The sequence below is a fragment of the Macaca fascicularis genome, chromosome 15, assembly GCF_037993035.2.
Source record: "Macaca fascicularis isolate 582-1 chromosome 15, T2T-MFA8v1.1".
In the NCBI taxonomy this organism is placed as follows: Eukaryota; Metazoa; Chordata; class Mammalia; order Primates; family Cercopithecidae; genus Macaca; species Macaca fascicularis.
In genome coordinates this window covers 63,844,049-63,867,465 of record NC_088389.1, presented here as the reverse complement: position 1 = coordinate 63,867,465, position 23,417 = coordinate 63,844,049, and the positions used below count along the sequence as shown (strand labels likewise).

At 50.8% G+C, this 23,417-nt stretch overlaps 2 protein-coding genes, 1 long non-coding RNA gene and 1 other non-coding gene across 13 annotated transcripts in view; 1 reads left to right on the top strand and 3 right to left on the bottom strand.

The window, feature by feature from the left end:
- Positions 1–19,967, top strand: part of RUSC2 (RUN and SH3 domain containing 2) — a 72,062-nt gene extending 52,095 nt beyond the window's left edge. For 7 of the 8 annotated variants that reach the window (XM_005581397.4, XM_045374420.2, XM_045374421.2 and 4 more), the window contains 11 exons: positions 4,621–6,726; positions 13,241–13,882; positions 14,118–14,303; positions 14,474–14,614; positions 16,006–16,082; positions 16,289–16,463; positions 16,554–16,659; positions 17,318–17,364; positions 18,115–18,937; positions 19,030–19,167; positions 19,252–19,967. In XM_005581397.4, coding sequence (XP_005581454.3) covers positions 4,713–6,726; positions 13,241–13,882; positions 14,118–14,303; positions 14,474–14,614; positions 16,006–16,082; positions 16,289–16,463; positions 16,554–16,659; positions 17,318–17,364; positions 18,115–18,937; positions 19,030–19,167; positions 19,252–19,453 — 4,551 coding nt within the window. In that variant the 5' untranslated portion in view covers positions 4,621–4,712 and the 3' untranslated portion in view covers positions 19,454–19,967. The remainder of the gene's footprint in view (positions 1–4,620; positions 6,727–13,240; positions 13,883–14,117; positions 14,304–14,473; positions 14,615–16,005; positions 16,083–16,288; positions 16,464–16,553; positions 16,660–17,317; positions 17,365–18,114; positions 18,938–19,029; positions 19,168–19,251) is intronic. The other variant, XM_074017168.1, reaches the window with a different exon arrangement.
- LOC102120280 (ciliary microtubule inner protein 2B) overlaps positions 1–23,417 on the bottom strand; it is a 188,949-nt gene that overhangs the window by 118,824 nt on the left and 46,708 nt on the right. The window lies entirely within an intron of this gene.
- Positions 1–23,417, bottom strand: part of LOC135967412 (uncharacterized) — a 42,681-nt gene that overhangs the window by 14,920 nt on the left and 4,344 nt on the right. The window lies entirely within an intron of this gene.
- On the bottom strand, positions 19,905–21,931 carry CIMIP2B (ciliary microtubule inner protein 2B). Of its 3 annotated transcripts, none has more exons than XM_005581400.5 (6): positions 21,820–21,931; positions 21,220–21,443; positions 20,926–21,134; positions 20,691–20,739; positions 20,420–20,617; positions 19,905–20,155 (listed from the first exon to the last, which is right to left on the bottom strand). In XM_005581400.5, the coding sequence occupies exons 1-6, from the start codon at positions 21,879–21,881 to the stop codon at positions 20,067–20,069; spliced, it is 831 nt and encodes a 276-aa protein (XP_005581457.3). In that variant the 5' UTR covers positions 21,882–21,931; the 3' UTR covers positions 19,905–20,066. The 3 variants fall into 3 exon arrangements, with proteins under 3 accessions (XP_005581457.3, XP_073873281.1, XP_073873280.1); XM_074017180.1 differs by having other exon boundaries at positions 19,945–20,155; positions 20,420–20,549; positions 20,691–20,754; positions 20,900–21,134; XM_074017179.1 differs by having other exon boundaries at positions 19,945–20,155; positions 21,220–21,931.

Here is a 23,417-nt window from a genome sequence, read left to right as displayed (position 1 = left end):
CTCAATCTCTTGACCTCATGGTCCGCCTACCTCGGCCTCCCAAAGTGCTGGGATTACAGGCGTGAGCCCCCATGCTGGGTCTACTCTCATTATATTCTTAACTGATCAAGAAAAAAGGTCAAAAGTTAGGATTCCTGAGTCTTATCTTAATTCTGTTATTTATTCACTGAGTGGTCTTGGGCAAGTCATTTCATTTTTCTGAGTGTAAATTTCCTTATTTTTGAAAATGAAGATGGCTCCGCCTCCTTTGGTAAGTTTATGTAAGGATCAGTAAGATATGACATACATAAAAAGTGCCTTGTAAGTAAATGTGAACCGGGTGGGCAAAGCATGAGTACAAAATCTCATGAGATGCCTGGAGAACTTCCCCTTAGATGGCTGAATTGGAATCGTCTATGGAGGAGCCATTGCTGGGCATTTCCCTTGGTTGTGTGGAGATCAAAAAGGAATAAGATCTTCTCTGAGATACAGAAGTATAAAATAAAATGAAATCAATCAGTGAAAGAGCTTGACAGTTAAAGTAGGATTCAATACAACCTAAATGTAAAAGCTAAAACTATACAGCTTTTAGAAGAAAACCATAGGTACATTTCTTTATGATCTTAGGACAGGTAAAGATTTCTTAGGATACAGAAAGATTTAACCATAGAGAAACAAACTGATAAATTGGTCAATTTAAATTTGATAAATTAAAAACTATCAAAAAACACAGTTAAGAAAACAGACAAGCCACAGGCTGAGAGAAAATGTTCATGAGACATATTATTTGACAGAGGACTTGTATCCAGAATGTTAAAACTCCTATAATTCAATCATAAAAAGATTAACAACTCAGGTTCTTTTAATGGGAGAAGTAGTCAACAAATAACCAGGTACCTACTGTGTTCAAGCACAGAGTTCACTGTATTGCAGTCTCCAGCCTCGGAACTGTGCTCCAGTCTGGGAGATACATATGTCAACATCACATTACAACTGTTAGTGCCCTCCAGCCAAGGGCTCCGTCATCTCCCATGCTCATGTGTCCTTTGTCTCTGATTTAGAGTCAGCTTTCTGCAATCTGTATCTGTGCATCAGGTTTTCCATATTAATGCATGTATGTCCTAGTAATGGTTTTGTGGGCAGAATCATACATTCTTTTATGTGATACTTGTGAATGCCTCTTGAAAATGCTTTAAAAAGGAAGAAAAGGTACTCATTGAAGGTCAGTGATGGCTGCAACCCATAAGTACCCCTAAAATTACTGCTATGTACGTAAGAAAGTTCTCTATACTCCTTTTAGTCCAGGCTTCGAGATTATGGCCAGGACTCCAGGGGAAACCTAGTATGTATGAAAGGAGAAACCCCCTCAAAGAAAAAAAAATTGTTTAGGCCCGGCATGGTGGCTCACACCTGTAATCCTAGCACTTTGGAAGGCCAAGGCAGGTGGATCACTTGAGCCCAAGAGTTCGAGACCAGCCTTGGCAACATGGAGAAACCATATCTCTACAAAAAATACAAAAATTAGCCAGGTGTGGTGGCACACGCCTGTGGTCCTAGCTACTCAGGAGGCAGAGGCTACGGTGAGGCTGCAGTGAGCCATGATCGCACCATTGCACTCCAGCCTGGGAGTGAGAACCTGTCTCAAAAAAAAAAAAAATTTGCTTAAATTTTTTAAATTGCTTAAAAATTGCAAAAAATGGGTATTTATTATGTACAAATTAGAAAATACAGCTGAAGCAAAAAGAATAAAATTAAAAATCCAAATCACTCAACAGAGATAGGCACTAGTAACAGTTTGTTGCACATTACAGATTTTCTTCTATGTGTACAGACATGTTTATTTACAAAAATGGTGACAAACACCCGGCTAATTTTTGTATTTTTAGTAGAGATGGGGTTTCACCATGTTGGCCAGGCTGGTCTTGAACTCTTGACCTCAAGTGATCCGCCCGCCTCAGCCTCCCGAAGTGCTGGGATTACAAGCATGAGCCACTGTGCTTGGCCTGATTTCAAGACATTCTATTTCTATGGATTTGCCTATTCTGGACATTTCATATAAATGGAATCATACATCATAAAAGCCCTTTGTGACTGGCTTCGATTGTGCCTAAATTTTTGGCTACTGTGAATAATGCTGTTATGAACATTTGTGTACAAGCTTTAGTGTGAACATATGTTTTCATTTTTCTTGGGTATATACCCAGGAGTGCAGTTGCTGGGTCATGTCATGACACTATGTTTAACATTTTGAGAAACTGTCAGACTTTTCCAAAGTAACTGCACCATTTTACAATACCCCCCGGCAATGTTTCAGGGTTCCCGTTTCTTCATATCATCATCATTTGCTAGTTGTTATTGTCTGTATTTCTTATTTTACCCATCCCAGATGGAGAGTAGTAGTATCTCGTTGCAATTTTTATTACTCTAATGACTAATGATGTTGAACATCTTTTCATGTGCTGGTTAGCCACTTGTATGTCTTCTTCAGAGAAATGCCTATTCATACTGTTTGCCCTGTTTTAAACTGGATCATATGTCTTCTTTTCTTTTTGAGACAGAGTCTCACTCTCTCGCCAGGTTGGAGCGCTGTGGCATGATCTCAGCTCACTGCAACCTCCGACTCTCTGGTTCAAGCGATTATCCTGCCTCAGCCTCCCAAGTAGCTGGGATTACAGGCATGCACTACCACACCCAGCTAATTTTTATATTTTTAGTAAAGACGGGATTTCACCATGTCGGCCAGGGTAGTCTCGATCTCCTGACCTCGTGATCCTCCCGCCTCCTCCCAAAGCGTTAGGATTACAGGCATGAGCCACCGTGCCCAGCTTCAAATGTCTTTTTATTGTTGAGTTGTAAGAGTTCTTTATATATTCTGATTAGAAGTCTTTTATCAGGTGTATGAGTTGCAAATATTTTCTCCCATTTTATGGATTGTCTTTTCACTTTCTTGGTGGTATCCTTTGAAGCACAAAAGGTTTTGGTTCTTACCGAGTCCAATTTATGTTTTTTCTTTTGTCACTTGTGCCTTTGGTGTCATATCTAAGAAACCATCACCTAATCCAAGATAACAAAGATTTACTCCTATGTTTTCTTCTATAACCCTTAATCTTGTAGCTCAGACTGTCTTAATGTCTGCCCTTCTACATCTCTACCCATTAGCCCAATAAACACACAAAGGCTTGGAAGCTCAACAGAGGAGCCTGCCTTCCTCTCAGAAAGGGGGGGAGGAAGCAAGATTGTAAATAATAATTGCTGCTTAAATTTAACACAATTGTATATTAATACCTTGTCCCTCATACATATACTTAGCCATATTTTTTATGCATTGTTTGTTCATGTCCTTGAGTATATGTGACTTGCCTCAGCCCTTACCACATTCCACATGAGCTGGGACCCTGTGGTCTAAATGAGTTAAATTTTAAGAGATTGATGGTGTCAAGGATTCAGTTAAATGATGAAGAGAAAGGCAATGGGGGATTTAGACTCAAGGTGAGTGAAAAGGAAATAATAGGAATAAAAAAAGAAGGGAAATGAATGAATTTGGAACATTACATGTGAGGAGTCGAAGGGAATGAAGACTGTTGCAACCTGAACATGGAAACACAGCAGACTAGAACTTGAGCAGGCCACACTGCCATGGTGCAGCCAAGAGACCAGAGAAGCTCAGGATGGGTTCTGTGTCCTTGGCACCAGGAGACCTTGAACAAGAGAAAACTTTGCTTTAGCCTATAAGAGGTAAAACTGGGATGAGAAGACTTTCCAGTGGATCCCATTAGTGAAGGTTCTAAGCTAAAACTGGGCAGCATTTGGGCACTTCAGGATGTCTATCCTGAGCTAGACACATGTTAAGAGTGTATTATGCCTTTCATGTTTTTCTTATGATGTGTTAGAATGATACAAAAGACATAAAACTAGGTCCCCCCACCCCCATTGAGGAGGAAGAGGTTGACATCAGTCATAACTTGCAGTCACCCTAATGCCCAACTCAGTCTCTGCATTCAAGAAGTTCTAGTACAGCAGTGAGGATAGTAAGGATACTTAGCCCACGGTCATCAGAGAGGGACAAATATTCTGGGGCTCATAGGACGAGAAAGGGGATCAGAGATAACAGTCACTTGGTCAGATCATACCGTATATTTTAAAATATGCTTCTTGCAAAATTACAGCTTATTGCTATGAGTTCATATTATTCATGATTTTCCCTCGTCTGTAAACTTGTGTGCTGTAGCTGTGTCTAAGCCTTAGACGTCCTAGATGTTTTCTTCTTAATTGTGTCATTATTCATAGTTTTTTTGTGCTAAGGACTAGTCATTGGTTACTGCCAAGGACATAGTCCTTGAAAGAGAAGGGGAAAGTACTGCCCAAACCTTCATATGTGGCATTAGAAGGACTTGGCCTTTTGTCATAATTTGATGCATGGTGACCTTAAAATTAAGGGGGACCTCAGGTGCTGCACCTGTGCAATGCAGAAAGCATGGTTAGGTCCCCACCCACCTATTAGGCTGTGTGGTCAAGCTCCATCTTGACTCAAGCCTTTTCTCTTCCTGGGCTCTTCTCCATCTGAAAATGCTGTAGGGAAGGGCATGCCCCTGACTTCCAGGGAGGTGACATTAGGTTCCCTTTCTTTCCCTCTCTCTCCAGGTGCCAAGCTCTCCTGATGAAATGTGTTCTGCCCCACTGGGCTCCAGGGACAGTGTCTGGTGCTGTTGAAGCCCTTATTCGAACTTTCCAGAATGGATAGTCCCCCAAAGCTGACTGGAGAGACCCTCATCGTTCATCACATCCCCCTGGTGCACTGCCAGGTCCCAGACAGGCAGTGCTGTGGAGGAGCAGGTGGAGGTAGTGGGAGCACAAGACCTAATCCCTTCTGCCCACCTGAGCTGGGCATCACCCAGCCTGATCAAGACCTAGGACAAGCTGACTCTCTGCTGTTCAGCAGCCTGCACTCTGCTCCAGGAGGAACTGCACGGTCTATAGACAGCACCAAGAGTAGGAGTCGGGATGGAAGAGGCCCTGGAGCCCCCAAACGACACAACCCCTTCTTGCTGCAGGAGGGTGTGGGTGAGCCAGGACTTGGTGACCTGTATGATGACAGCATTGGTGACAGTGCCACCCAGCAGTCCTTCCACCTGCATGGCACTAGCCAGCCCACCTTTCATCTATCCTCTTTCCAGCTGCCACCATCTGGCCCCGGAGTGGGCAGGCCATGGGGGGCAACACGCAGTCGGGCTGGAGTGGTGGAAGGGCAGGAACAGGAGCCAGTGACGACCTTGGATACCCAGCAGTGCAGCGCCAGCCACTGCTGCCGGCCAGAGCTGGAAGCAGACACTATGGAGCTGGATGAGTGTGGGGGACCTGGTGGGAGTGGCAGCGGGGGTGGAGCCAGCGATACCTCTGGCTTTTCCTTTGACCAGGAATGGAAGCTTAGTTCAGATGAATCCCCAAGGAACCCTGGATGCTCTGGCTCAGGGGCCCAGCACTGCCGCTGCAGTAGCACATCCAGTCAGTCCGAGGCAGCTGACCAGTCCATGGGCTACGTGAGCGACTCTTCCTGCAACAGTTCAGATGGTGTGCTGGTCACCTTCAGCACCCTCTACAACAAGATGCATGGCACTCCCCGTGCCAATCTCAACTCTGCCCCACAGTCCTGCAGCGACTCTTCCTTCTGCAGCCACTCAGACCCTGGCGCCTTCTACCTGGATCTGCAGCCCTCCCCAGCTGAGTCTAAGATGTCTTATGAGTCCCATCACCCTGAAAGTGGAGGAAGGGAAGGGGGCTATGGTTGCCCTCATGCCTCATCTCCTGAGCTTGATGCCAACTGCAACTCCTACCGCCCACACTGTGAGCCATGCCCAGCAGTGGCTGACCTCACAGCCTGCTTCCAAAGCCAGGCCCGTCTTGTTGTGGCCACACAAAATTACTATAAACTTGTCACCTGTGACCTGTCCTCCCAATCATCCCCAAGCCCTGCTGGCTCTTCCATCACCAGCTGCTCTGAGGAACACACCAAGATAAGTCCCCCACCAGGCCCTGGCCCAGACCCAGGCCCCAGCCAGCCCTCTGAGTATTACCTATTCCAGAAGCCAGAAGTCCAGCCAGAGGAACAAGAAGCAGTGAGTTCCTCCAGCGAGGCAGCAGCTGCTGTGGGCCCCACTGTGCTTGAGGGGCAAGTATACACGAATACTTCACCCCCCAACCTCAGCACTGGACGTCAGCGCTCCCGCAGCTATGATCGCAGCCTGGAGCGCAGCCCTCCTGTCCGCCTGGGCTCACTGGAACGCATGTTGAGTTGCCCAGTGCGCTTAAGTGAGGGCCCTGCAGCCATAGCCGGGCCTAGCTCCCCACCCAGGAGGGTCACCTCCTTTGCCGAGCTGGCCAAGGGCCGGAAGAAAACTGGAGGCTCTGGCTCACCCCCACTTCGTGTGAGTGTTGGGGACTCCTCCCAGGAGTTCTCACCCATCCAAGAAGCCCAGCAAGATCGGGGGGCCCCACTGGATGAGGGCACTCGCTGTAGCCATAGCCTGCCACCCATGCCCTTGGGGCCAGGCATGGACTTACTTGGCCCAAAGCCAAGTCCACCCTGGTCCACCCAGGTCTGTCAGGGACCCCACTCCAGTGAGATGCCTCCTGCTGGCCTTAGAGCTGCGGGGCAAGGCCCCCTGGCTCAGCTGATGGATCCAGGGACTGCTCTCCCGGGGAGCCCAGCCAACAGCCATACCCAGAGGGATGCAAGAGCTAGAGCTGATGGTAAGAAACCTAAGGGTTAGCGAATATGTGGCTATTCACCAGCAGGATATGCATGGCCACCTCCGTGACGGGTCCCCACCAAACCACCCTGTCCATACCACCAGAGGTTCCACATCCTAGATCTGTTATCCCTCCAGGCCAGGGCAGGTCCCACAGCTACAGTGGAGTGGGCTCACTGAGGAAAGACAGAGGACTCAAAAATACACTGAGCAGACCCGGCGCAGTGACTCACGCCTGTGATCCCAGCCCTTTGGGAGGCCGAGGCGGGCGAATCACTTGAGGTCAGGAGTTTGAGACCAGCCTGACCAACATAATGAAACCCCATCTCTACTAAAAAATAAAATTTGCCAGGAGTGGTGGCACCCGCCTGTAATCCCAGCTACTCAGGCGCTGAGGCAGGTGAATCGCTTAAACCCGGGATGCGGAGGTTGCACTGAGCCGAGATCACACCAATGCACTCCAGCCTGAGCAGACAGGGTGAGACTCTGTCTCAAAAAAAAAAAGAAAAAGAAAAAATACACTGAGGAGATAAAATCAGCAGGACTTAGAGGCTGATTGGGAAATGAAGGATTCAGAAGACTGATTCTGAACCTGGATGATGGGAAAGATGAGGCCATGGATAGGGGCTGTAATCACAGGAGATTTCCTGGAAGAGGGATAAGACATCAGTTAGGTTTGGACATTTAGGAATTTGCGGTGCCTAAGGGGCAACCAAGGGATACGTCTAACAACAACACACACACTGAGCGTCAGGTTTTTTTTTTTCTTTTTGAGACGGAGTCTTGCTCTTTCGCCCCGGCCGGAACACAGTGGCCTCCCTAGGCCAGCTCTTTCCCTATTTATTTTGTTACATTTTAAATAAATATTTTATACTAGTGTGTTAAGGGGGTGCTGGTGACAGAGAGATGAGAGGGATGACTGTTTTCAAGGATTCCAGCTAAGGATGGAAACAGAAAATGTAGTCGATCATTAAAATGCAGAGATGGCAGTGTTGCATACTGGCCAGTGAGAGGGGTATCTAGATCAGACTGAAATGTCGGAGGAACTGCTAATGCAGTTTACATTTAAGGCCGATCTAGAAAGATGATTAGGATTAGTCTTTGTGAAGACTTGTAAGAAGAATGTTCTAGGCTCACAGGATAGTCTGTACAAAACCACAAAGGTACAGAATAGCTTGACCCTTTCTAGGAACTGCATATAATTTGGTGTAGCCATAGTGGAAGACAGGTGGAACCACTGAAAGATTTTAGTCAGAGAAATGGCTTTTGGCATTTGTTTGTTTTTGTTTGGTTTGGTTTTTCTGTCTGCTTAATTGTATGTTTTGATTTGCATTTTAGAAAGATCACTGGTTGTTTGCTCCTTCAGGCCTTGTTTAAAAAAAAAAAGTAATTGGGCTGGGCACAGTGGCTCATGCCTGTAATCCCAGCACTTTGGGAGGCCGAGACGGGCGGATCACAAGGTCAGGAGATCGAGACCATCCTGGCTAACACGGTGAAACCCCATCTCTACTAAAAAATACAAAAAACTAGCTGGGCGAGGTGGCGGGTGCCTGTAGTCCCAGCTACTCAGGAGGCTGAGGCAGGAGAATGGCGTAAACCCGGGAGGCAGAGCTTGCAGTGAGCTGAGATCACGCCACTGCACTCCAGCCTGGGCGACAGAGCGAGACTCCGTCTCAAAAAAAAAAAAAGTAATTGGATCACTGGTTGTTTGGGTAGAAGATGGACTGGAAGGGATGTCTTCCCTGAAGTCAGGAGAAAGCACTGTGCAGATTGGAAAGTCATTGGAATAAAAGTGGTAGCTGGCACTCGCTAGACATGGTGACTCACACCTGTAATCCCAGCACTTTGGGAGGCCAACGCAGGCAGATCACCTGAGTTCAGGAGTCCAAGACCAGCTTGGCCAACATGGTGAAACCCCATCTCTACTAAAAATACAAAAATTAGCTGGGTGTGGTGGTGCACACCTGTAATCCCAGCTATGTGGAAGGCCGAGGCAGGAGAATCACTTGAACCCAGGAGGCAGAGGTTGCAGTGAGCCTAGATCATGCCACTGCACTCCAGCCTGGGAAACAGAGTGAGACTCTGTCTCAAAAATAAAAAACAAAAGTGGTAGCTAAAGCTATGCTTGTGGCTGAGAGAGGATCCAGGGAGAATATGTGGAGTTATAAAGGGAAGAAGGGGATACTGTGACTTAAGGGATGAGCAGCAGCCTTAAAAGAGACTGAAAAGAATTAGGACAATAGAAGAAAAAGCAGGAGAGGTCAGGCATGGTGGCTCATGCCTGTAATCCCAGCCCTTTGGGAGGCTGAGGTGGGCGGGTCACCTGAGGTCAGGAGTTCAAGACCAGCCTGACCAACATGGTAAAACCCCGTCTCTACTAAAAATACAAAAATCAGCTGGGTGTGGTGGCGGGTGCCTGTAGTTCCAGCTACACACGCTGAGGCAGAATTGCTTGAACCTGGGAGGCAGAGGTTGCAGTGAGCCAAGATTATGCCACTGCACTCCATCCTGGGTGACAAAGTGAAAGTCCATCTCAAAAAGAAAAGAAAAACCAGGAGAGAGTGAAGTCACAGGAACCAAAGGAGGAGAAAGTTTAAAAAAAGAGTTTGAACCAAAAGAGTTCTAAAGAGAAATCACCTAAGATAATGAAGAATCCTGAAGGCAACATTCGGGAGTAGTGAGAGTGGAAGCCAAATCTCAGAGGGTTTAGAAGGAAAGGGAGGTGAAGCAGGGATAGCAGAGGCTCACAGCTGTCCTGTAGCCTTAGGTTGGGTCTGTTGGCTTTGCAAAAGAAAATGTTTAAAAGCCATAAATAGTATCTGTGCTGTCAGGGAGATCACAGTCCATCAGAAGACCCCATGCTCCTAACATACGCTGAAGAGCTGTCCTTGGGGTGGGCACAGGAGGGAGATCTCTAGGGAAGAGGCAGGATCAGAAACAGCAAGGATCGAGTGGGTCCTTTGAACCCACTCCCTTCTTAGAGTGCAGTGTCTGTGTGCTGGGTGCATCTCATGGGATACTATGACTGGCGTTCTGAGGGCAAGAAATATCCTGGTCAGAGATGTGAGGAGAGGAGTTAAAAAGTGTTTTCTCTATCAGATTAAGACTTTTCATATCAAGATGCTGCTCTGTTCCATAAGTCTCCAGTCTTCTCTTGATTCTGTACAGCTTTTTTCTAAATCAAAAACGAATGACAATTCATCAAGCTTTGAATGACAAAAGAAGGGACCAGTAGATCCAATCTAGGAATGACAGTATAGAAAGCTGAGAAGGTCGGCTGGGCAAGGTGGCTCACACCTATAATCCCAGCACTTTGGGAGGCTGAGACAGGAGGATCACTTGAAGCCAGGGGTTTGAAACCAGCCTGGGCTATATAGTGAGACCCTGTGTCACCAGAAAAAAAAAATTAAAAATAGCTGGGAGTGGTGGCACACGCCTGTAGTCCTAGCTACTCAGGAGGCTGAGGCGGGAGGATCGCCTGAGCCCAGGATTTTGAGGCACAGTGAGCTATGATCCCACCACTGCATTCCAGCCTGGGCAAAAAGTGAGATCCTGTCTCTAAAAAAAATTAAAGTAGGCCAGGTGTGGTGGCTCACACCTGTAATCCCAGCACTTTGGGAGGCTGAGGTCGGCAAATCATTTGAGGCCAGGAGTTCGAGACCAGCCTGGCCAACATGGAGAAACCCCATCTCTACTAAAAATACAAAAATTAGCCAGGCATGGTGGCGCACGCCTGTAGTCCCAGCTACCTGGGAGGCTGAGGCACAAGAATCACTTGAACCTGGGAGGCGGAGGTTGCAGTAAGCTGAGATCGCACCACTGCACTCCAGCATGGGTGACAGAGTGAGACTCTGTCTCAAAAAAAAGTAAATTAAAAAAAAAAAAGGGCAGCTGAGACAGCTCTTTGAGATACTGAGCAGCAGAATCAAGATTTAAAGGGATCTTACTGAATCTTGAAAGAACAAAACTAATAAAGCAGAGACCAATGTGAAATTTGATATGTAACCTGCACTTGAGTTGATTTGGGATACTTGATTGCAAACTCAGAATGAGTCAGCAGTTGGTAGAGCTTCCAAAAAGTTAAGATGAGTGGATTCATTCATAGACTCCAGAAAGAAAGAGTGGATAGTCTCTCACTCCTCCGAACCAGTGAGTGCTCAGTGGGGTATTCCATTGAGTTCTGGGCACCACATTTTAAGAAGGAACCGGGGGACTGGGGCTATTTGACCTAGAGAAAAACTGACTCGGGTGAATACAGTCTCTGTCTCTGGTTTTCTTAATGAATGTCACATAGAAAAGTAAGAAAACTTATTCTGTGTATTCCCTGAGGGTAGAACTAAGACCCATTCCCCACAGGGACCCCCTTCTTACCTGATCTTATTCCTCTGCCTCAAACTGTATCCTGGGAACTTAGCAGAGAGGAGTTTTAAAAGGGTAGGAATAAGCAGTCTAATTCAGACATACTTTATATAGGGGGTATAAGAAAGCTGTGGTTGGGATGACCTAATCCGATAGCCAGAGTCAGCTCAGCCTTGAAAACTGATAAACAGGCGGAAAGGAAGAACACATTCCCAATGGGAAAAGCAGTGTGCTTTATGACAGGGATGTACCGGGAAGAGTAGGGTCAGTGGGGGCAGGTGTGGAAGTCTGAGGGGAGAGCAGCCTAGCTTGTAGCAGGTGTGGGCACCTAGCTCGCTGAGAAAATTAGACTTTATTCTGGAAGATAAAATTTGTATCTCAGAAGCTAGTTGGTGTATGTAAGAAGCTTCTGGTTCAAGCCAGTGAGACTGGCTTGAATCAAGAGTGACCGTGGAGATTCCCTCATTTAACAGATCGTTATTCACTGCATACTGTGTGCCAGCCTCTGTTCCAGGCATTATGGATCCAGCAGTGAACAATATAAAATCCCACTTTTCTGGAGCTCTTATGAGTAGTAATGGACAATAAACACACTAAAAGGACAACTTTTAATTGCTGGAAAGTTCAACAGTGCTGAAAAGAAAATGAAACAAGAAATGAGATAGAGAGCAACTTGCCAGAGGGGCTGAGGTAGTCAGAGAAGGTCTTATTGAGGGGGTGGTATTTGAGCTGATGCCTGAATGGTGAGAAGATTCAGGCAGAAAGAAAAGCAGGTGCAGAAGGCCCCGAGATGTTCGTGCACCTGGTATGTTTAAGGACGGGGAAGTGTGGCTGGAGCACAGTGAGCCAGGGAGAATGCAGAGTTTGTGTAAGCACTGACTGGGGATAGCAGGAGGGTGGAGCTTGCAAGTGTCCCCTGGGAGTGATTCAGAAGCACCTCCCTAATGGGATTGTGGTCCCCATCCCCTCTGACTCTTTGATGTAAATAAGATGAGAGATAGGAAAACCTGGCCTGATACAATTTCACATGTAGTACCAATGTGGTAAAAAGAACAGTGGCTCCGAAATCAGACTCTGGGTTAGGCAGAATTCTAGCTCTGCCACTTCCTAGTTGTTTGACCTTGAGCAAGTGTTTTAATCTGTCTACATTTCACATTTCCTAATCTGTCAAGAGAACTAATTCCCGCCTCACAGAGATAGCCCCCCTGCTGGTGAGCTTTCACCAGGGCTTTAGGCCAGGTGCGTGCTTATAGTGCCATCTTGCGTTTATTCGGAGATCTACAGTGTTTTGTTGGAAGTACAGTCCATCCACTGTCCCACTCCAGTGTCCTGGAGTTTTGTGTTTAGTTCTGAGCACCGTATTTTGAGGGACATTGACCTGAAGACTGCCTGAAAGAACAGGAGAGGCCCAGCCTTGGGGAACATACCTCCGTTCAGGGGGAGCAAATGTGGACTCTGAGGTTCCAATACCAGGATCGTGAAAAGAGTGGGGAGTAGGGGTAGATACGGGTAACAGGAAGGCTGCAAGTAAAGAAATATCTTACTATGGTTAGATATGCTCAAGAATGAGATGTGCTGGCATGATTGGAGATGGGATAATGAGCAAAAGCTTGAAATCAATAACATCTGAAATATTTTCATCACTGAAAATGTGTGACTGTGACTCCAAGACTTAGAAACCAAGAAAATGGTTCTGTATCGGAAAAAACGAGAAAGGTAATGGATGAGCTGCTATAGCACATTTTAAATGAAAGCAGAACTATAAAGCAGAATGATCTGGAGATCAAGAGGAAGGTCCAGGCTAAAGCTGTGGGTTTGGGAGTCATCCTGTGGCAGTCTGAACTCAAACTGTGTAAGAAAGAAGGCATAAGGTGATATGTAAGAGTTGAGCCTTAAGATACACTCACCTTTGGAGTCATGAAAATGAAGAGGGACTGAACAGCAGAGAGGTACAAGACAGTCCAGCACCATAAAAAACAATAGGAAACGTTTTACCAAAGAGGGGAGCAGTGTCCCAGTCCACAAACTTCTACCCCATTCAATTTCTGCCAGTCAGGCCCCTGACCCTCTCCCCTCTCCCCTCTCTGCTTCTGGGTTTTCTCTCATATGGGTTTCAGTGTCTGTCTACTGATTTCTTCTCCATCCCTTTGCTACAGGGGGTGGCACTGAGAGCCGACCAGTCCTTCGCTACAGCAAGGAACAGAGGCCAACCACGCTGCCCATCCAGCCCTTCGTGTTCCAGCACCACTTCCCCAAGCAGCTGGCTAAGGCCCGGGCCCTCCACAGCCTTTCCCAGCTCTACAGCCTCTCAGGCTGCAGCCGTACACAGCAGCCTGCCCCACTGGCTGCCCCTGCTGCTCAAGTCTCAGTCCCAGCTCCCTCAGGGGAGCCGCAGGCATCCACTCTCCGAGCCACTGGCAGAGGTGCCAGGAAAGCTGGGTCTGAGCCAGAGACCTCTCGGCCATCGCCCCTGGGAAGCTACTCCCCCATCCGGAGTGTTGGCCCCTTTGGGCCCAGCACTGACTCTTCTGCCTCCACTTCGTGCTCCCCTCCTCCAGAGCAGCCCACAGCCACAGAAAGCCTGCCCCCATGGAGCCACTCCTGTCCTCCTGCTGTCCGGCCTGCCACCTCCCAGCAGCCGCAGAAGGAGGATCAGAAGATACTGACCTTGACTGAGTACCGGCTCCATGGAACAGGAAGCTTGCCGCCTCTGGGCTCCTGGCGATCTGGCCTCAGCCGAGCAGAGAGCCTGGCCCGGGGAGGTGGTGAGGGCAGCATGGCCACCAGGCCCAGTAATGGTAGGAGCTCCAGTATCTCCCTCCCCAACCCGCCACCTCACACAAGCACCGCCACCACCTCCCCTTTGAGTGGCTGCTTACAGTCTCGCCTGGGGCCAGAGGTTAGGATGTCTGCGTCCTTCCTCAGCATCTGTAGATAATAACCTAGTGTTTCATGCGGGCCGCTGGGTGGGTGTCAAACTGTCTCACTGTCTCCTGCCAACTCTTGTCTTTCTGCTGATCTGTCTGCTTCCAGCCAACCACCTATCCCCTCAAGCCCTTAAGTGGCGGGAATACAGGAGGAAGAACCCACTAGGGCCACCCGGTTTGTCAGGGATCCTAGACCGAAGATCACAAGAAGCTCGGCTGGCCCGAAGAAACCCTATCTTTGAGTTCCCTGGCTCCCTCAGTGCTGCCAGCCATCTGAACTGCCGGCTGAATGGTGTGTGAGCAGGGTCCCCAGTACACCCGGGGCAGGCTCTGCCATGGCTGGGAAGGGCTAGAGAAGGGGTCAGTCCCAAAGGAACATGTCTCAGACAGTACAAGGCACTGAACTGGGCTGGAACTCCTGCACCGAGAGTTGCTCAGGATTGACTTTTCTCTTCTTTCCAGGCCAAGCATTGAAGCCGTTTCCACTGACCTGCCCTGACTTCCAGGACCCCTTTTCCTTGACGGAGAAGCCTCCAGCTGAGTTTTGTCTGTCCCCAGATGGCAGCTCAGAGGCCATTTCCATTGACCTGCTTCAGAAAAAAGGTGCATATAACCCCCAGCTCAGGCCAGGGACTCTGCTGTCACTACCTCCTCACACTTGCCCTACTACCTAGCCAGTCTTAAATCTCTAAGTGCTGGCCGGGCCCGGTGGCTCAAGCCTGTAATCACAGCACTTTGGGAGGCCAAGGCAGGTGGATCATGAGGTCAGGAGTTCGAGACCAGCCTGGCCAACATGGTGAAACCCCATCTCTACTAAAAATACAAAAAAAATTTGCTGGGCGTGGTGGTGGGTGCCTGTAATCCCAGCTACTCGGGAGGCTGAGGCAGGAGAATCATTTGAACCCAGGAGGTGGAGGTTGCAGTGAGCTGAGATCACACCATTGCACTCCAGCCTGGGCAACAGAAGTGAAAACTCCATTTCAAAAAAAAAAAAACACAAACAAATCTCCAGGCTCTAGGGTCGGAGGAGAAAGCTGTGTATCATGAGTGCATATGACTGAGCAAGGGTCATTCATCAGAGGCTTTCGGAGTCGGGCTCCAGTCCCTTCCTGCAGTGAGCAAAGTCTCATGAGGAGGCTTCCATGTCATCAAAAAATGCCTCAGTGCTCTTGGAGGGGCAGGTGAAGGTACTAGAGGGCCTGGCAGCTTGGGTAAGCGTGTTGGTGACATCTAGTAAGATGAAGACTGACAAGACCCACTCTAAGAACATTTTTAGGGAGATGGAGAGAACTGAGCATAATTGTGGGCTGAAGATGAGCCTGTGAAGAGAGCTTAAGTTCCCTGCAAAGGCAGAAGGGGAGAATCAGAGCTCAGGGAGAAAGAACCCGGGCAAGAAGGGAAACAGCCACCTTCCTCCAGGACATGAAGGGGATGCAAGTGGGCAGGGGAGTGAGGGGTGTACATATGAGATTGTTACGAATTTTGGAGGCAGAGGGAAGTTAAAAGAGTTTATAACTAGAGGCCCCTGTTCTCTGAAGCAGAACCAAGGGCTTGAGAGGAGTGGTGTCAATTTCACATGGCAACTTGAGGGTATGGCAGGGAGTGCTGACAAGGCACGTATCAAAGAATCGCCCTTGTCTGGCACTGGTGTGAGGGACTTGGGTTTTCTTCAGGTCAGTGGCCTGGTTTCTCAGAGTGGAGAAAACTGATAGTTGGCCTGAGCCAGGATTGGAATAAGAGGACTGAGAGGTGAGGACATTGGGAGGCTTGACAATGGCATCATTGAGGTGGCTCCAGGCTGGGAAGTAGACAGGAAGAGCTTAAGAACTGGGTAGAACCAGAAAAGGGCCAGGCCTGAATGTTCTGATGAGACCCACATGCAGGTGTGGAGACTAAGTGTGGGAGCCCTTTCCCACCCCCGCTGAAGTTTCAGCCCCAGCTGAGTTGGCTAAGGACTTGCTCAGGGACCTGTCACATCACATTCTTCCTTGCAGGGCTGGTAAAAGCTGTTAACACCGCTGTGGACCTCATTGTGGCCCATTTTGGCACAAGCCGGGATCCCGGGGTGAAGGTAGGCGAGGAAATGTGAAGAGCTGAGCTCTGCCTGCACGCCCTTACCTGTCCTGCGCTACCACCTTCCCTTGCTGTCTTGCATTTAGAGCCCAGGGTTGGGTACTTAGGAATGGGGATGGCAAGAGGGGAACCATGAGGGCCTGCCATGAGAGGACCACGGTCAGGCCTGAGGCAGTTTACTGCACTTCCCTACCACACCTACAGGCAAAGCTGGGAAACAGTTCTGTGAGCCCCAATGTGGGCCACCTGGTTCTGAAGTACTTGTGCCCTGCTGTCCGCGCTGTGCTGGAGGATGGGCTCAAGGCCTTTGTACTGGACGTCATCATCGGGCAGCGTAAGAACATGCCATGGAGTGTGGTTGAGGCTTCCACACAGCTAGGTAGGTGCTGGGTGCCAAGACGGGGACCCGGGGCTGAATTTAGGGTTCCAGAAATTGGTCATGTGACCTGCAACCCTGGCTTCCTCCCAGGCCCATCCACCAAGGTCCTGCATGGCCTCTACAACAAAGTCAGCCAATTCCCAGAGCTCACCAGTCATACCATGCGCTTCAACGCCTTCATCCTCGGCCTGCTCAAGTGAGTGCACAGAGCGGCAAGATCCCCTAAACAACTTGCTCTGCCCCCGACCCCCGGGCTCTGCCTGTGCCAAGGAACCAACTCCCTGGACAGACAGAAAGGGTGGATCTGGAGGGTCCTCCCAGTCTGCTATGACCTCTCAGTAAGTCACTGCCTTCCCACTGTGCCCATGACTCTGACACTGGTCACCAGCGTGGGCTGCTTTTACAAATCTGTAATCTGACTTATTTGGAAATTAGTTGGGTTTCTTAATTTCTCTGGACCTTGTAAACCCTGATCCTCTCCATTCCAGCACCACTTCCAAATCCTGCTTGACCCTAAGTCCACCTTGGGACCCACATCCTAGTAACATGCTTTCTCAGGTATGGGCCCAGGCCATCTCCTTTGGCCCTGAGCTGCCTGTACTTTCACACAGTAGCCACCTTGATTTCTTAGGTCTACTGCAGGCTGACTTCACTCCAGGGGGAAGCAATTGGCTTGTAAATCACATGTCCATCTCCCTCCACACATCCCCACTGACTCTCTGGAATTAGGTGAAATGAATCGTGCCATGGAAGGGTGCGTTCACCTATTCTTCCTGTGCCTGACCCCCTGGATCTGTCTCCTTATCTGGCTGTATTCACACAAGACTCAACTGTCTTCACCTGTCTCCCTACAGCATCCGGTCCCTGGAGTTCTGGTTTAATCACCTCTATAACCATGAAGGTAATGCCCAGAACCCTGCAGGTCAAACTCAATGGGTCAGAATTCAGAGGCACAAAAGAGGAAGGAAGAGCTCTTTTCATTGCTGGAGGTGGGGAGGGGGACGACACAAGCGTTCATCCTCAGAGCCTCAGGCTTCCACCCAAGGCCTTCCCCAGCCTCTGCTTGAGTTAAAACCTTGGGCCAGGCACGGTGGCTCAGGCCTGTAATCCCAGCACTTTGGGAGGCCGAGGCAGGTGGATCACCTGAAGTCAAGAGTTCGAGATCAGCCTGGGCAACATGGTGAAACCCCATCTCTACTAAAAATACAAAAATTAGCTGGCTGTGGTGGCACATGCCTGTAGTCCCAGCTACTCAGGAGGCTGAGGCACGAGAATTGCTTGAACCTGAGAGGCAGAGGTTGCAGTGAGCCGAGATCACACCATTGCACTGCAGCTTGGGCAGAGTGAGACTCAGTCTCAAAAACAAAACAAAAAACCTTGGAGCCAGCAGGATACTCCGGCAATCTGGGAGTCAGGGTAGCCAGGAATCCCAGCATCTCACTCCTCTAAACTCAGGGCCACCGCCTGGGGTTGGAGGGTTTAGGCACTGCACAGCTGTGGGTGGCAGCGTTTACACTTAGTACATGCAAGTTGACTGGTGCACAGCCTGCGCCGCTGTCTGCCACAGCTCTGCCCAGGCTGTCTTTCAAAGTCCCACTTGGGCCAGGCTCTGCTTCTCTGTGTGGATCAGTCCCTCTCTCTTTTCCCCTAGACATCATCCAGACCCACTACCAGCCCTGGGGCTTCCTGAGTGCAGCTCATACCGTGTGTCCCAGCCTCTTTGAGGAGCTGCTGCTGCTGCTACAGCCCCTGGCCCTGCTGCCCTTCAGCCTCGACTTGCTATTCCAGCACCGGCTGCTGCAAAGTGGGCAGCAGCAGCGGCAGCACAAGGAACTGCTGCGGGTGTCCCAGGACCTGCTGCTGTCTGCCCACTCCACGCTGCAGCTGGCCCGGGCCCGGGGCCAGGAGGGCCCTGGAGACATGGACAGGGCAGCCCAAGGGGAGCGGGTGAAGGGCGTGGGTGCCTCAGAAGGTGGAGAAGAGGAAGAGGAAGAAGAAGAGACAGAAGAGGTGGCAGAGGCAGCCGGGGGCTCAGGGCGTGGCAGGTGGGCCCGAGGTGGGCAGGCCGGCTGGTGGTACCAGCTCATGCAGAGCTCCCAGGTCTACATTGATGGCTCCACTGAGGGTTCCAGGTTCCCTCGTGGTAGCAGCAATAGCAGCAGTGAGAAGAAGAAAGGGGCAGGAGGTGGGGGGCCTCCCCAGGCTCCACCACCCCGAGAGGGAGTAGTGGAGGGGGCTGAGGCCTGCCCTGCCTCTGAGGAGGCCCTGGGCCGGGAAAGGGGCTGGCCCTTCTGGATGGGGAGCCCCCCTGACTCTGTGCTGGCTGAGCTGAGGCGCAGTCGGGAGAGGGAAGGGCCTGCTGCCCCACCAGCAGAAAATGAGGAAGGGGCCTCAGAGCCCTCACCTGGAGGCATCAAGTGGGGACACCTCTTTGGCTCCCGAAAAGCCCAGCGGGAGGCCCGGCCCACAAACAGGTGAGAGCCTGCCCATGGTAGGGATGGAGGGAGTAGGGAGCCTGCTGTAAGCCAGAGCATGGGCAGAGCCTGAGTCCAGCTGCTGTCCCTAGGCTCCCCTCGGACTGGCTGAGCCTGGACAAGTCCATGTTCCAACTAGTGGCACAGACAGTGGGTGCCCGCCGGGAGCCAGAGCCCAAGGAGAGCCTGCAGGAGCCACACTCTCCAGCCCTGCCCTCCAGTCCTCCATGGTGAGCCTGGGGAAATGGAAGGGCTGAGGGACTGCAGTTGGCTTTTGATGGGGTTTCTCTGACCTCCATGTGCTGTTTCCCCAGTGAGGTGCAGGCACTGTGCCACCACCTGGCCACCGGCCCTGGACAGCTGAGCTTCCACAAAGGAGACATCCTACGAGTGCTGGGGCAAGCTGGAGGAGACTGGCTGCGCTGCAGCCGTGGCCCTGACTCTGGCCTGGTGCCCCTGGCCTACGTGACATTGACCCCAACTCCAAGTCCAACCCCTGGAAGCAGCCAAAACTGAGGCCCTGTGCATGCTGGTGGCCTCAGGGACCCTCATAACCCCCAGACTCAGAGCCTGAGAGCCCTTCCCAAGCCATTGGCTTGGCTGCAGAGTAGACTGAGAGCTGGGGCCATGTATCCCTGTGCTGGCACCTGCTCCCTGTGCTCAGTATTAATTACGCCCCCTTAACTGCCCCAGTGGCCTCGTCCAGACCTCCACCCAGGAAAGGAGGGACAGGACGCAGCACTGGGCTGCCAGGATTTCCCTGGCCCGTCTGGGTCAACCTTTCCATGGGTGAAGACAAGCAAGTCCCCCTGGAGGCAGGTGGCCTAGAAAGCCATCTACAGGGTTCCCTAGGCCAGGTGGAGATGAGGATGGGTAACAGTATTGGGGCCAGATCCCTAAGCCCCCCAGCTGTAAATAGGCTATGGCCAGTGCCTGGTCATCAGAAGAGGGAGGAGGAGCCCAGACGTCTGTTTATGTATTTATTTATTTATTTATTATACCTATTAATAAAAAAGGTGCTCAGCCTCCAGACCATTTTCTCTTTATGCTCCTCCCAACCCACCTTTCTCCCTTCCAAAAGGATGGCTGGGATAGGATGAAAAGGGAAGGGAACTTGATATCCAGGGGCCTAAGCCAAGAGCTGCTTCTGGAAGGTGCTGAGGCCCAGAGCATCATGGGTGAGATGGCCAAATGTGTGGCCAAACTGGAACTTATACCCTGTGTGGCCAAGAGAGTGTCATGTGTAGCCAGTGGCATGGCAAAGCCATTTAATTCTCAGCCAGTTGGCTAGACCTCCAAACGACCCTCTAAAATCTGAACTCCTCACTGGGTAGCTACCTCAGTTTCCTTTTCTGCCTAATGATAAAGCTGAACCACATGATCTGAGCCCTCCCATATCTATTAGTTCCAACCCCCACAAACCACCCCACCCCCATACCCAAACATTCCAGTCCCCAAAGCCTGCCTGGGGGCTCTTCTCACCTGGCACATAGCCCCCATAGTTAGGTAAAAGACCCAGGTTCTGAGGGTATGTCCTGGGATGTGGGGGGAGATATTTGGGGTCCTTCTGGGCACTGCCTGGTAAGTGCTTCTGCCCAGATTCCTGCAGTGCCTGGTTGCTGAGCACAGGAAAGCTGGAGCCGAAGAGGAAGCGGGCGCGGGGCACACAGCCGGTGAAGCCTGGGGATGGGGACACTGAGCCAAGGCATCCTGGGGCCTCCCCACGCCTCTGATCCTAACCCCCAGCTCTCACCTGACATGAACTTGCGAGGATCCCTGTCATCCATGGAGTAGGGAGAAGCCTGTGAGAGAAGCCCCTGTGCTCTCACACAATCTCCCAGGGAGGCGGAGCTGACAGTCAAGCGCACATCCCCTGAACCCACAGCCACACTACTCATGGCTGCCCCCACCATCCCCACCACTGCCCGACACACAGTAAGGCCCCCACTCCCACCCCTCCACACTCCCCACCAGCTTCTTGGTCTCACTTGTTCCACCACCTCCAGTGCTGGCTGCTCCTCCAGCTGCCCCTCTGGCTCTGGTACCTGGTCCTTCTCTGTGTCCTTTCTTCCCTTGGCCTCCTTTGGCAGCTGTTCACTCCCTTGCTTTCCATGCAAGTGAGTAAAGTCACTCAGAGCCTCGGCCCAGACCTGGCTGCAGTTCTTGGCAAAGATGAACTGTGCCCGGGGTACAAAACCTGGGCATGCGGGGACAAGGAAGACTCATTAGTGTTTGGAACACGTGCTCCTGGGAGGGGCACCTGGGCATACCTGTGTACAAACCTGTGTACCCAGGGATCATGCTGGGGCTGAGCCTTTTATGCCCATGCCTGAGAGGTAGGCTCTCCCTGGGAACCTCAGGAGATCTTGGAGGCCGAATGGGAGGCAGAAGTGTGCGGTGGACAGGGGGCCAGGCTAGCCCAGGAGGGTCTCGAAGTAGCTGACCAGTCACCTGCCCATAGGTCTGGCCCATGCTGAACCGAAGTAGTGGGCAGTGTCCAGTGTACCTGCAGCACAGACTCACCCACTCACCAGAATCGTCCTGCCCCGCCATCCCCAGAGGCAGAAGCAGAGACCTCTGGAGCCCTGGTCTTTCTGGACTCAGCAGTGTATACATTTGGAGCAGGCATTTCTAAGTTCTCTGCCTGGGCTTTCGACCATTCCTCTCTGCTGTTACCCTGTTCCCATGGAGAGAACACAAAGCTTCGGGGCAGATCTGGGGTCTCACTCGTCCCTTGCTTCTCGTTTTCCATCCAACACCATAGAGACCTCAGCCTCCCGAACCAACCTGTCCGCTTGGCCCCACGCTCTAAGCAGCTTAATTCCTCCACCTTATACCCCTACTCCCAGCAGCAAGTGGGGAGTTCTGGGTGGGAGTCTTACCCCGGGATATAATGAGCATTCTGAGGGTTGAGCCCTGGTATGAAGGTGCTGGCCACAGCCATGAAGAGCCAGGCAGTTCCTTTTGTTTGCCTTTGAGCCAAGGCTCTGGTCTGTGTGTACCGTGTCCAGGGCTATGGGGCTAGAGGAAGGAGGCGGGGCTAAGGGAGGAGAGAAGGGAGGGGGCACTCGTGTGAGGACAGCCAGGGCCAAGGCCGACAGAACTGTAGAGCAGAGGCTAGCAGGTCTGTCTGTCCAGCACAAAGGTGGTCCTGCCTCGTGGGGCAGGGCCGGAACCGAAGGAAGCCCTGAGGTGGGAGGTGTGAGGTGAGGGAGCAGAAACCATTTGGGCCACTGAGCTCTGTCTCAGTGACTTCCTTCCTTCCTGAGCGCCTGCGTGAGATGTGGACACTGCACTCCTCATGAGTCTGGGACCTTGAGAAAGAGGGTCTCTAAGGGAAGCCAGGGCCCAGAGAGGAGGTGAAAGAGGACAGGTGATGGGGGAAAAAAAGGAACCTAGACACCTCTAAAGAGTAACATCGTTTATTTTCACTAATTTAACAAGAGTGGCTTACTGAATACCTGCTATAATCAGAGTCATCCATTCAACAAATGAGCCAGGCTCTGCGAGGCTCCGGCCACGGTGGCCGAGTGTGCACTCCATGGGAGCCAGAAAAGCTGCTGGGGGTTGAGGGAAGGAAACAGGATAAAGTTGTTGTAGGGGTGGGCGGTAAGACTACGGGGCAAGTTAGAATTTGTTTAAAAAAGAAAAAAAAAAGATTCCGATTCTAAGAGAAGAAAAAGCACAGACCAGGAAGATGAGATCTCAGAGGAGGGGGAAACATGATTAAAACCCAACTCTGGGCCGGGTGCAGCTGCACTCACAGTGTTGGGTCTGAGGTTGGGTCAGGGCCAGGCTGAGGGCGCAGGGCCCACGTTTGAGGCAGAGCTCTGCTCCTCTCCACCTCCAGTGACCATGCCTGCGCTGCCCAAGGACGGCACTGACACCCCAGGGGAATTGCACAAAAGCACTGGGCCCCAAGGTACACATTTCATGTTCCTCACTGTTCTGCCAAGGACGGCCTTAGAATGTGTCATTTAGAGTTGTGGGGACTTAGAGTGAGGGTGGGAGCTGAGGGGCAAGCCCGGAATAGCAGCAGCATGTCAAGCTTAACAGCCAGACTTGGGATTCTGTGACAGACACTATCACAGCTTATACCTAATTCCTGACCCCCATCTCCTTTCTTCTGAGGAGCCAGAAACTTCATCAGGGAGGCTTGGAGAGCCAGCCTGGAGGAATGAGCTGGATTAGTCTAAGCGTGGTCCCATGATCCTTCCTCTATGACTGCTTAGGCACGGGCTTCTGGCATTCTGGATAATATGAGGGGAAATCTGCTGGGGCAGGGGAGCGTCCTGGGAAAAGTTTCTTTGTTCTTAAAGAAAAGGTTCACATCAAATTAGAGCAAGTGAGAGAGACAGAGATGCACCAGACAAAACGATGTCCATTCCTACTCCTAGACTTTTGGGGGACGTGAGGCTGGAACGCTGGCAGGCATGTGGAAGGCTTGTGGAAAGCTAACCTGGAGACAAGTCCTGGGCAC

Coding starts and splice junctions, on each gene's coding strand:
- CIMIP2B (XM_074017179.1), bottom strand. CDS start 21,553: ATGTATACACTGCTGAGTCCAGAAAGACCAGGGCTCCAGAGGTCTCTG. Junction 21,135..21,219: donor CATGATCCCTGGGTACACAG/GTTTGTACACAG, acceptor CCGCATGCCCAG/GTTTTGTACCCCGGGCACAG. Junction 20,618..20,690: donor TCCTCGCAAGTTCATGTCAG/GTGAGAGCTGGG, acceptor CCCCATCCCCAG/GCTTCACCGGCTGTGTGCCC.